We start from the raw sequence: 12015 nt of genomic DNA, 5'->3' as shown, positions 1-12015 counted from the left end.
AGCCCCCTTATGGAGCAACTGATAACATGGAGCCTATGAACTGGAGTTCTCTCTTTACTACTCACCACTGATATTTCAGAACACATCTCGTTTGCTGGGTTTTAAGGCAGAATGTCTTATCTCTAGGCCAGAGAGCAGAAAAGAGTCAAAAAATCATCAAAACCTTCATTGTAATGAGGGAGACCCCAGGGAGAGCCCTGTCATGCACCCCCTTATTTTCTTTGCAGAATCCCTAACCCTAACCCATCTTCAGTTTCCCTTGTCAAAATCTTAAAGGAAAATATCACGAGTGTGATTAAAACGAAGTATTATACTGAAGCAAACAGAAAAAAGTGCTACTCCCTTTTGATGTTTGGCCTAATTTAGAAGCATATGAATGAGTATTGTTCCAGTCTGAACGGAAACAGATTTATATGCTCTCATTCATTCAGATTGGCACAACCTGTAGTTCCCTTGTTCTCAATTGTGTGATGGAAAGTCTGTTGGGCTAGGAGTTTAGAGACCTGATTTTATCACCAGGTCTAAGAAAAACTGAGTATCCCTTGTTTCCATCATCTGTAAATGAAAGTGCTAATTATTAATGACTTCAGCCTTAACACTCATTTCTACCCCCATTTATTAAGCCAGCTCAACCCTGTGCTCAGCTCCAGACATGCAGTAAGAAAGACACATCATTTCTTTCCTCGAGTGCCCCAAAGGCTCATGCCCAAGATAATTCCCTCTCCCACACTGGCAAATGCTCCCTGAAGCTTTTGGTATGTGTGTGCCACTTCTGTCTTCTTAGACTGCAAGCCCCCAGGGGCAGTGGCATATCCATGTTCTTCTGTCTCCCACCATTCCTGGCACCAAGTTCTGCACATAGTAGACACACAAGGGTTTTTAGAAAGATATCTCCTAGGCCAAGAAGGCTCTTCGCCTACAGTACAAGCTTTCAAAGGCTAGATGGCACTGTTGCTAGAGCCAAATCAGGTGTATTCTGAAATAGTGGCGAGGAGGAAAGAGAGACTAGAGGAGGGGGCCCTGTAACATTCACTGGCTGAGCTTGATTTAGATGCATTGCAGAAATGCAGGGCTCTGACCTTACCAGAGTAACATGCTTTGCCATTTTCATGGCATCTTTATGAACATGGCTTCAAAGAGTCTTCACAACAACCTTGTATCAATTTTAACTCTATACGAGAGCTGCAGCTCAGAGAAAACAAGTGCTTGGACTAAACTTACATGACAATTAATGGACAGAGATTTTTATCTTCATACATACCTTGTTGGCCTCACCAGACCACATGAGGGTCTTCAGAGTATGCCGAAAGACTGGTCAGCTGTACACGTGTCCCAGAGAGCAGCCCCAGGGTGTACTGGACCCAATCTGAGGGGGAAAGGTAGGGTTCTCAGCCAGACTGATTGCTTAGCCTGTACCTAGAAATGTCTGCATTTGGGACAATCAGAGAACGCAGTCATTTTTGGAGTAAACAAATGATAACACAAGCAGGTTCTTTGAAAAGCAAAAATTGTGGGTAATTTGTACACTGAATGGGAACTACGGTTGATGTTTTATTTAAAGAATGATCTATTTTAAGATGTTGCCCTGTGGTTGGGTTGTATATGCCATTTGTCCATTGCTTTAACATGTTCACATGTTTCTCATTAAAACAAAACAAACAAAATCATCCTGTGCGGTAGGCAAGACGGGTGTTGTGGCTGTGCCCATTTTACAATGAAGAAATAGGGGGTAAGAAAAGTTAGGAAACATTTCAGGATCACACAGCTGATAAGTGGTTGAACATTTTAAAACTTCAGTCAAGAATTAGGCTGAACTCAAATCATGTCCTCTTTTCACCATAGTTTTTCTAGGCTATCTAGAAATCACAAAAATTAGGAGAGCTGTTGTTAATATGGGAGGTAAGACATCAGAAACTAGAAAAATATCTATATTAGAATGATAAATGATTAATGATGTGCAAATGTATGCAAAATTAAAGGAAAATTATTATCTGTTATTTGTGCCTTCTGATTGTCCCTCCTCTCCTGTTTCTCCCCAGGATGATGATGAAGATAAGCTGACCTGGAAAGATCGCTTCCCAGGTTACCTGATAAACGTTGTCTCCATCTTGTTCATGGTAATTTCCTTGAGGGAACACCTGCCTATGACTTATGCTTGTTAGATCCTGTTAAGTGAATGCTGTGGGTGTGTTGTTCTGTAATGCTCTGGGAATCATGAGGGGCTAATAAAGATGAAGCCACAGTCCCTGTATAGAAGGACAGGATCTTATCTGACAGCAAGGCCATTGCTGCTATCAGTCACTTGAAGACAGGAAGGTGGTTTTCTCACACAGAAAACCAGACCTGGAAGGGGTCAGTGACCTTCTGTGGCTATTGAAGGAGTTTCAGTCTTCTCAGAAAGAAGAGGGTAGAAAGGGGTTCTACCTTCCCAGCCTTGACCACAGATGTTCGAAGTTGGAACTTCCAGGGAGTAGGTCATGAGATGGTACCTTCACATTGGGATATAGACCAAGACCTCAAAAGAAGTAATCAGGTAAGATGGCTACAGAATTGTGGCAGCCTGTTTAAGCTATGGGCGGACTCTCTCTGATGGTTTGTGGAATAGAACAGAGTCTGGGAGCCACAGGAGACAGCCAGCCTGGGCTTTCTAAGCTGATTTTTCCATTTCCCTGCAGTTGCTGTGTTTATTTCTCTGTGTTCTCCCGGAGAGTTTGAGAGAGTCTTTTTGAGAGACCCAGATGGTCTCAGCTGTGACAGGGAAGGTAGGGAAGGGGTCTATGATTCACATTTGAGTCAAAGTGGTAGCAGGTTGGTCTTGGCAGCCAGGATAAGTGAGTCAACAGTAACTGAAGCAATAAGATCTTAGAAGATTTGTAACATCCCATCTTGCTGAAAAGAATAAAAGGCAAAACTCAGAGGACTGAGCACAAGCCACTAAAACATCTGTCCCCTCTTTATAGGTAGAATCCTTCTAGTATTCAAGACTGGAGCTTCCATTTTACAGAGGAGAGGTGTATCCCGACAGCATTTCTAAGCAGGATTATACATTCGTTCCGGGGAGGGGAGGGAGGGTTTGAGAGATTGCTTATCCTAAAAATAAGTGGGACTATAATGATTTGCTGGACCTATTGACCACAGGTAACTGATCCTGGCCCAAGGTTATTATTGTCATTATTATTGCATCCTGACCACTGAGGACAGGAAGCATGTCCTAGTCTCAGAAATTTAAAAAGTGAAGGAAGGATCTAATTCAACCACTTGTTTCGCAGATGAACTGCAGAGGTGATGTGTGTCTTGCCAGAACTTAGAAGTCTACATTTGTTATCTTCCCATTGTTTAACAAGAGCAAGGCATGTAGAATTTATTCAACAACATGTGGTGAATTGCAATGTGTTAAGCTGGAATGATAGAAAGTTTAATTTAGCACTTCAAAGCCTCCCACAATATGCATCTTGTTGTCAGAGATTATTCATTCATTCAAGAAATACTTAATGGGTGCCAACTATGTGCTTGACGCTATTCTTAGGCAGTGGGGATAGAGCAGAAAATAAAACAAAATAATCCTTCCCTCAAGGAGTTTATAGATAACAAATATATACATAAATAAGAAAATAGATAAGTAAAATACTTCTACCCCCCAGTAGTGATAGGTTAAGATATTTGTAACATCCCATTGTGCTAAAACTAACCCCCCAAAATATTGGATAAATATACTTTTCAATCTTTTTTTAAAAAATATTTTTAATTGATTTCAGAGAGGAAGGGAGAGAGATAAAAACATCGATGATGAGAGAAAAAACCATTGATTGGCTGTCTCCTGCATGTCCCCTCATTGGGGATCAAGCCCTCAACCCCAGTGCCCTGGGTGGGAATCAAACTGTTACCTCCTGGTTCATAGGTCGACACTCAGTCACTAAGCCACAGCAGCCAGGCTTGCTTTTCAATCTTCTTAAAGTCTTAAAGGTCTCACAGGATAGTGAGGCTAAACGCTAAGGGAAAATGGGAGATGCTTTTTACTAGTACCTTGAGGATATTTTCCCATTTGGCCAACAGCTTTAGTTTTGGTGGTTTTATGGGGCAAGGAGGTTTGAAAGCAGGGGGGAATGGCTGGCTCAAAACTGAAATTCTAACAGGAGGTACTCACCAAATTAAATTAGAACTTCAAAGGGCTACATTCTCAGAATAAAGATGATAGAACTCAACGTACCTCATTCCCCACTTATGGAACTACAGAGAAAATTGTGTTCTAAGGAGAACAGGGAGAAAAAGGAAAACAAACCCTTGTCCCTGAGAAGTTGCCATGGGCAATCCCCATTGTGGATTCGCAGCTTGGTTCATCATACGTGAGGACCAGGGCATTACTCTAAAACACTGTGTGGAGCATGGGGCCAAGGGGTCAGGGGGTGTTTATAAAAGAGTACTTTGTTATGAAATTTGGGCAACAAACTGGAGTATCAAATATCGTTCCCTCCTCCGTCCCCTGTGACTGAACCTTGGCAAAAGATTTCAGGACCAGGGCCATGAGGACGTTTTTAGGGATGCCAGTCTGCCAGATCAGCTGGGGATGTTTTTCATAGGATGACAAGAGCCAAGAAAATGTCACATGCTGTGTCCATCTTCCCACCATGATAGAGGCAGCATGGATGAAGATAAATTTTCTCTTTCTTTTCTCACCCAGTATGTTGAGCTAAAGTTTCTTTTCTTTTTGAATTAACCCTCTTCTGAATTTCAATTTACAGGACAGGGGATTATCAGAGGCACTGTCCTTCCTTCCTCTAGAACTAGGAGCCTGAGCGCTCCTGCCATGCCCAAGACAATCATTTACTTATACTCATACATTGGGAACCAGCCATCAGAAACCCTCCTCCATTGCCTGGTTATTGCAATGGCCTCCTAACTGATCTCGCTGCCTTTATACTGTCCCTCTACTGATCTTTGTAAAATCTGGATCTGATAATGTCACTCCCCTGCTAAAAACTCTCTAAAGTCTTCATATTTCATGAGATGTAGATTCTTATACTAAAGGGCTGGCCCTCCTCCTCTCCACCATTCATCTTCCACTCCAACTCTCTCTTTACTCAATTGGGTCCTTGCTGAAATGTCACCTTCTCACCCAGGCCTTTCCTGACCACCCTATTTTAAGTTGCAATCTTTCCCTATGCCCCTGTTCTGCTTTATTTGTTTCCATAGTATTTATCACAACAGATATACTATATATTTTACCTATTTATTAGGTTACTAGAGGCCTGGTGCATGAAATTCGTGCATGGGTAGGGTCCCTAGGCCTGGCCGGTGATCAGGGCCAATCAGGGCCTCCCTTCCCCAGTTGCCACTTGCTGGCTGTGGCCTCCCTTCGTTCTGTGCTGCCCCCTGATGGTCAGCGCACATCATAGCGAGCAATTGGTCTCCCATTGAACTCCCGTGGGGACAATTTGCATATTAGACTTTTATATATATAGATTGCCTATTTTTCCCCATTAGAAGATCAATGCCCAAAAAATTTTTATCTTTGTTCATCATTATATCCCAGACAGCTAAAAATGGTAACTGACCCATAGTAGGTACTCAAAACATCTTTTATGAATGACTGAATGAGAAAATAAGTGAATTAAGAAGATTCCAGAGATAACTTATTATGTCAGTGATAAAGTCATTAATGTGTATATTTTTAAAAATTGAGTTACTATTACATGCCATGCCCTAGACTGGCACTCTCCTACTAGTTGCTTCTCCCAGAGGTTGCTTCTGCCTGTGCTTTTCTATTTGCTCCTCCTTATTCTTTCTTTGAAGCCTTTCCCATAGAAAATGGTCTCAAAGCTGCTTCTGTGGAGTTTCCTATAACTAATCCCCCTGTTCTCTGCTCAGAGCATACCAGAAACTCAGGAACTAAGGCCTGTGACTCTGTCCAGCTGCTACTAGGCTCAACAGTTGTTATGTGTGCAATGGTTTTCTCAACTTCACTTCAGAATGTAAGTCCTAGAGTGTCGGGACCTATTCCCCTTTCTCTCTCTCTTAGAATGTCAAATAGGGCTATAGACTCTATAGCCTGGCTTCCATTGCAATTTGGCTCTGCCCAGAAGTATATTATGGGATTAAAACACCAAAAACAACAGGGACCATGATAATGTGACCATGTGCACAGGATCAGCAAATCTTTACCAAACAGGGAGGCACAGAATGCAGCATAAGACCAATCCCTGCTTTTGGCTTAGTTGGGGGGACTGCTCACAAACATGAAATATTCCCAGCACAGTGGTTTGCATAATAAGTGGTTGGAAAATATTTACTGAATTTAATCAACAAAATCAATAATGCAGCTAAAGTGGTGAAAATAGTACTGGATTTAGTGCCAGAGTGCATGGATTCTAATGTCAGGATGGGACATTAGTGCTATTATAAGGATTAGTGCTAGTGAAGATATGCATTGAATAATGACATAGAGTGGATACAAATGGATCAGCTGTTGATGATGATGTTATCATCATTAGTGTATCAGCTCTGCCATGTACTCTCCAGACCTTGGATCAATCACATTGCTGTTTCTTGGACCCTTATATGTGAGATAAAAAGCTAAACATGAATGAGCACTAAATGCTAACATTTTTTTCATTCCTATCATGATCCAGGACAGTAGGGTAGTAGTCCTTGCCTTTTGACCTTGAGAAAATCACTTTCCATGTCTGTTTCCTGGTCTACTTAATGGTCATGGGACTGGGCTGGTGCTCTCCAAGGTCTTCCAGTTTGAAAACTGAATCTTGAAACACTTGTGGGAAACACTGAAGGAGAGCTTCAAAACCTGATTTCTATAATGGGATGGAAAAATCAAGATCAGAGAAGTTAAGATGGCAAAGAACAGCATCAGAGGGCTGGGAGGGACATGTTGGAGGTGGGGCTGGGGAAGTAGGGAAGGTGGGAAGAGGGGATTTCTCAAGTAAGAAGAGCAGTGCCTCTGGAACTTGAATAGGAATCTTGTTAAAATGCAGACAGAGTTAGGTCTGGAGTTGTGCTTGAGATCCTTCATGTTTATCAACTTTCCAGCTGATGGAGCAGGTCCCAGGGATCACACTCTGTGTAGCCAGGAGGAGTGTTCTTCCTTCCCCAGTTTAGCAGCTGGGCCTCTTAGAGAAGGAGCATCGAAGTTGACTTCCTGCCCAGTTGTTTCTCTCATGCACCACCCCCAAGACTGCAAAGAAAAGGATGTTTTTGCCATTGTTTTTCCCCCAAATCCAACCCCAAATACTCTCTCTCTCTCTCTCTCTCTCTCTCTCTCTCTCTCTCTTCCTCCCTCTCCCTCTCTCTCTTTCTTTCTCTCTCTCCGATGCCCTGGCTGCCCCTGCCTCATTATTACTTCCACCATGGACCTTCACTGCAAAAGTGATTTTGGAGAAAAAGAATCTCACACCATGTTTTCCAGGCCCTTACTGTCTAGCAATGACAATCCCAGAGGAACGGGAAGTGAAAATGTCTACATTGTTGGAAAGCGATGATGTCACATCCAGGTTTCCCCTCTTACATGGTAGTCATTCCTCCCTAGACCTGAAGGCTGGGGTTGCTGCTACTCCTACCGCCAGCCTACCTCCGAAGAGGGGTCTCCCACAGAGTGACTTTCCCATCTAACCTCTCCTCCACTCAGACATACACACACACACACATCCTCCCTTTACTCAGAGAACACTGCATCCTCTCCGCTTAGGGAAGGCTCTTTTTCACATTATGGCCCACAGGGCAAGCACTGATATTTGTAAAGCACATGGGAATAAACAGCTGAGGCTGCCACCAGCACACTCCAGGCTTTAGCACTCCCAGGTACCCCCCAGAAATCTGAAGACATCCATAACTCAGACACATCTACTAGTAAAACCCATTCCTCATTCATTGCACACCAGAGTGACATTCACACAGCTTGCAAAGCACTGCCCAAGCTTGAGCCCGCCCCCTCCTTTTTTAGGGAGAGAATGTACAGTCGAGGACAGATTATTTTTCTCAGAGGGAACCTGCTCTTTTCTCTCTCCATGTTTTCTATTTAGCCCTCCATAGCCAGTGCTCTCTACTAAAAGGAATCACATTATGTGTATTGTACACACCATTGTTAATTCTTTGTGTGTATTATGGGCCATTTGGAATCTGATAAAAATGGAAGACACCCTCTCCTGAAAAATGCATCTGTACTTAGAATTTGCATGAGAATTTCGGGAGTTTGCAGTTCTCTGTTTCCCACCAATGGACTCCAGATTAAAAATTCCTGATTTAGCCAATAATATTGTTGGCTGAGCAAATGATAAGTGCTCAATAATTGTCTGCGGATGTGTGACGTTCCCTGTTTTTCCTCTACAGATTGCCCTGACCTTCTCCATTGTCTTTGCGGTCATTGTGTATCGTATCACAACTGCAGCTGCTCTGTCTCTCAACAAGGACACACGCTCCAATGTCCGGGTGACAGTGACAGCGACGGCGGTCATCATCAACCTCGTGGTCATCCTCATCCTGGATGAGATCTACGGTGCAGTGGCCAAGTGGCTCACCAAAATCGGTACTGCGCCTCCGCCTCGCATGTTTACCCCAGCCCCCCTGAAACGTGGTCATTCAGTGTGTGCAACATTGTTGGTGGTAACGACCCAGCATGAGAAAAGGAACAAGAACAAGATGCTCTGTATAGAGCACTTTAATTGGAGAAATGAGGAAATACAGTGGTCATGTCCTGGCAGGGCCTACCAAGGGCACCCCTTAGGCAGAAACCCTTCCTGCAGCATTTTTTTTAAATATTGTTATTGATTTCAGAGAGGAAAGGAGATGGAGAAAGAGATAGAAACATCAATGATGAGAGAGAATCATTGATCGGCTGCCACCTGCATGTCCCTCACTGGCAATCGAGCCCACAACCCGGGCATGTGCCCTTGACGGGCATTGAAGCAGGGACCCTTTGGTCTGCAGGCCGATGCTCTATCCACTGAGCCAAACTGGCTAGGGCCCTGCAGCAATTTTGATCAATCCTTCTCCTGCCCAGATTGACTCCCTCACCATCCCCTAAGAATAAGCCATCGGTTTATTCTTCTTAGCCTAACTTAGAAGCAAGATGGGTTCAACACTTCCTGTTAAAAATATCAGAGTTTTAGCTCTCCTCCTTTTCCCAGCAGCATTTATAAATTTGAGAAAGCCTCTTGATACTTGAGCCCAAGAGGGTCTTATCTCTCCCCATATTGTCAGAGGCCCCAGAAAATCCACACATTCCCTGTGCACTGAGCAGACTTCAAAGAGTCATATCAGACTTCCCAAGCTTCAAGCCAGTGAGAAAAATGCAGTGGCCTCAATATTCAGACGTGTCATTTGAGCTGCAACCTGCTGTTGCTGCACACCACTCTTTGGCATTTGTGCTTATGAGATGGGGGAGGGCTGAGAGCCCAGACCCTTTCCTCATTGGATTTATTCTGGGTGGCCTGGATGCACCCCCTTAGCTTCGTTGAATCCAGGGACTAGGAGTCTTGGCCCCTTATTAACCTCTGGGCAGTTGAATTAATAATAGATGTCTTTAATTCACTGACCAGTTAGAAGCTAGACACTCAATAGGATAACCCCCTCTTAAGAGAGCCTCCCCCGGAGGGCCAGAAGATTCCGGAAAGGCCTCCCTGATTCCAGTTACTCATTCCGAGCCTCTCCCCGGCTGGACCCCTATTTACTGGGCATTTACCTCTGGTTTCTATGTGGACATAGGCATTTACCATCTAGAGTGGCAGTCCTGCTCTCTTCGGGCTTGTACATAATTGCAAGTGTTATCTATATGCCTTCATAAACTTCTTGAGACAAGTAGGCAGAGCATTTACTTCCGTGTATTTAGTGGTATTCAGGGTCCTATGGAAGCACTTAGGAGGACCACCCAACACTCCTGAGGGCTTGAGGGAGGCTTCGGAGGTAAAGGCATCAGTTGGAGATCTCAGAGATAAGTGGTGGTCAGACAGGCTCATGAGGGAGGGGCAGCGGGGAGTGGGCAGAAGGAGACACAGTTCCTGGCAGAGGAAACAGAATGAGAAATCCGGCACAGAAGAGGGAGCTCAGATCCCTCGGGGACAAGAAAGGCACGTAGAGAAGGGCATATACCTGGGCTTATATGAGGAGTAGGGTGGGGTGGCAGAATTTAATGGCCTAAATGCCAGGGAGCCGAAGGAGCAGAATTTACCATATGGAAGAAAGAAGAAACGAAGCATTTCTAGAATATCAGATGAGCCCAGAATGGTGGTTGCTCTCAGGTCCTTGGCATGCCCAAGGACACAGGATAGGAAGAGGGAGCTCAGATCCCTCGGGGACAAGAAAGGCATGCAGAGAAGGGCATGTACCTCGGCTTATATGAGGAGTAGTGTGGGGTGGCAGAATTTTGATGGGCTTTAATGCCAAGGAGCCAAAGGAGCAGAATTTACCATATGGAAGAAAGAAGAAATGAAGCATTTCTAGGATATTAGATGAGCCCAGAATGGTGGTTGCTCTCAAGTCCTTGGCATGCCCAAGGACACAGGATACTGGGAACTGGGCCCAGAAAGTTGATGATAACCTTTTTTTCAGGGGGCTGGAAGACCTCAAATGCCAAGCTAAGGACCCTGCTTGTTTTCAGAGACAATGGAAATATGTTTGTAGGCGTTCATGGGGCATCTAATGAAAAGTACCCATTGTCCTGGCCTGAGTGCTAAACCAGTTGAGAAATAAAGCACAGGCAGGTATAGACATAGCCAGGGTATTGCCTTTACAGCTGAAAAAGGCTACACCAGAGGAAGCATCTTAGCAGGAGAATCAAACAGGCTTCCTGATACTGGGTTCCAGACAGATTTACCTTTCTGGTGGTGGTAACAGTGGACAGGGCAGCCCAGCAAATCTTAGGACCTGGGTGGTGGGGGGGGGAGGGGGACAGAAGAACACTTGCTGCCTACAGGCCCTTTGCTCCCCAAGGGAAGGGCAGAAGAGTGGGTAAGCAAGGAGTGCCAGTGTCACCTTCCAGTCTGACCACTGAGATGAACTATTTCTCCTTCTGTCAGCCAAGATAAGAAATGAGTGAGATGGGGAAGATAAGTAGAGCATTGCAACTGATCCCACTCCCTCCACATGGAAGAAACACCAGCAGTAGAGAGAAATGTCACCTCAGTAACTCCTAACTCAATAGCTCCCAACACGACTGAGGATGTTTTGAAGGGTGTGATATGATGGGAGCTGTATGTTTGCAGAATTACGTGGTCAGGGATATAGGGTGTGAGAGGAGAGAAAGGCTAGAAGGTCTGGTATAAAGGAGATTACTTAGTGTGGAGGAAGGAAGTGGGGAAGTGAGGAACAGAGAATGAGTAATGAAGAAATGTCTTCCTGCTTCTATTTGCATTACTTTATTTCACTTTTCTTGCACAGCTCCAGAGAGTGGTAAAGAAAGAACATAAACAGAGGGGTGGACAATGAAGAACTCATTAGCACATATTTAGTGAGCGTACAGGCTGGGCAAATTCTCTTTGCATTGGGGCACAGAGTAGTTTCCATACTGTGAAGCTCCATCACTGCTTTTAATAGCACTCCCCCAACCCAAAAGTTTAGGCCCCTCCAGGCTGCTAACCCAACACCCAGTCCTCCATAAGAAAGTGTGTGCACTGGAAAGGAGATGAAATTTTAGCAAGCGTATTTTGTTCTTTGTGAAAGTAATACTCATAAATTGTTTTTAAACTAAAAAAAAAATATATTCTGTATCCCCTTCCATCTTTGCAAAAACGATGTGTGGTCAGCAAGGCAAGTATTAAATCCTCATTATTTGGAGGTTCAAACTCAGATTCTACCTCTAAAATGCAAATGTGTTTTCTGCTGTTTTTATTTTTATTTTATTTTAATTTCTTTATTGATTAAGGTATTACATATGTGTCCTTATCCCCCCATTACCCCCCTTCCCCATTTCCCCCACTCATGCCCTCACCCCCCTGGGGTCTGTGTCCATTGGTTAGGCTTATATGAATGCATACAAGTCCTTTGGTTGATCTCTCCCCCTTACCCCTGCCCTCC

The 12015-nt window shown here is 44.1% G+C and overlaps 1 protein-coding gene across 1 annotated transcript in view; it reads left to right on the top strand.

Moving 5' to 3' along the window:
• Nucleotides 1–2039: 2039 nt before the first annotated feature.
• The window catches only part of LOC102245496 (anoctamin-2), a gene marked incomplete at its 5' end in the record, with an annotated part of 85701 nt that continues 75725 nt past the window's right edge, over nucleotides 2040–12015 (top strand). The window contains 2 exons of the mRNA XM_014530750.1: nucleotides 2040–2117; nucleotides 8335–8530. Of these exons, the coding sequence (XP_014386236.1) occupies nucleotides 2040–2117; nucleotides 8335–8530 (274 nt within the window). The remainder of the gene's footprint in view (nucleotides 2118–8334; nucleotides 8531–12015) is intronic.

Source organism: Myotis brandtii, unplaced genomic scaffold (genome assembly GCF_000412655.1).
Source record: "Myotis brandtii unplaced genomic scaffold, ASM41265v1 scaffold772, whole genome shotgun sequence".
Taxonomy (NCBI): Eukaryota; Metazoa; Chordata; class Mammalia; order Chiroptera; family Vespertilionidae; genus Myotis; species Myotis brandtii.
This window is presented reverse-complemented; position numbering and strand designations above follow the sequence as displayed.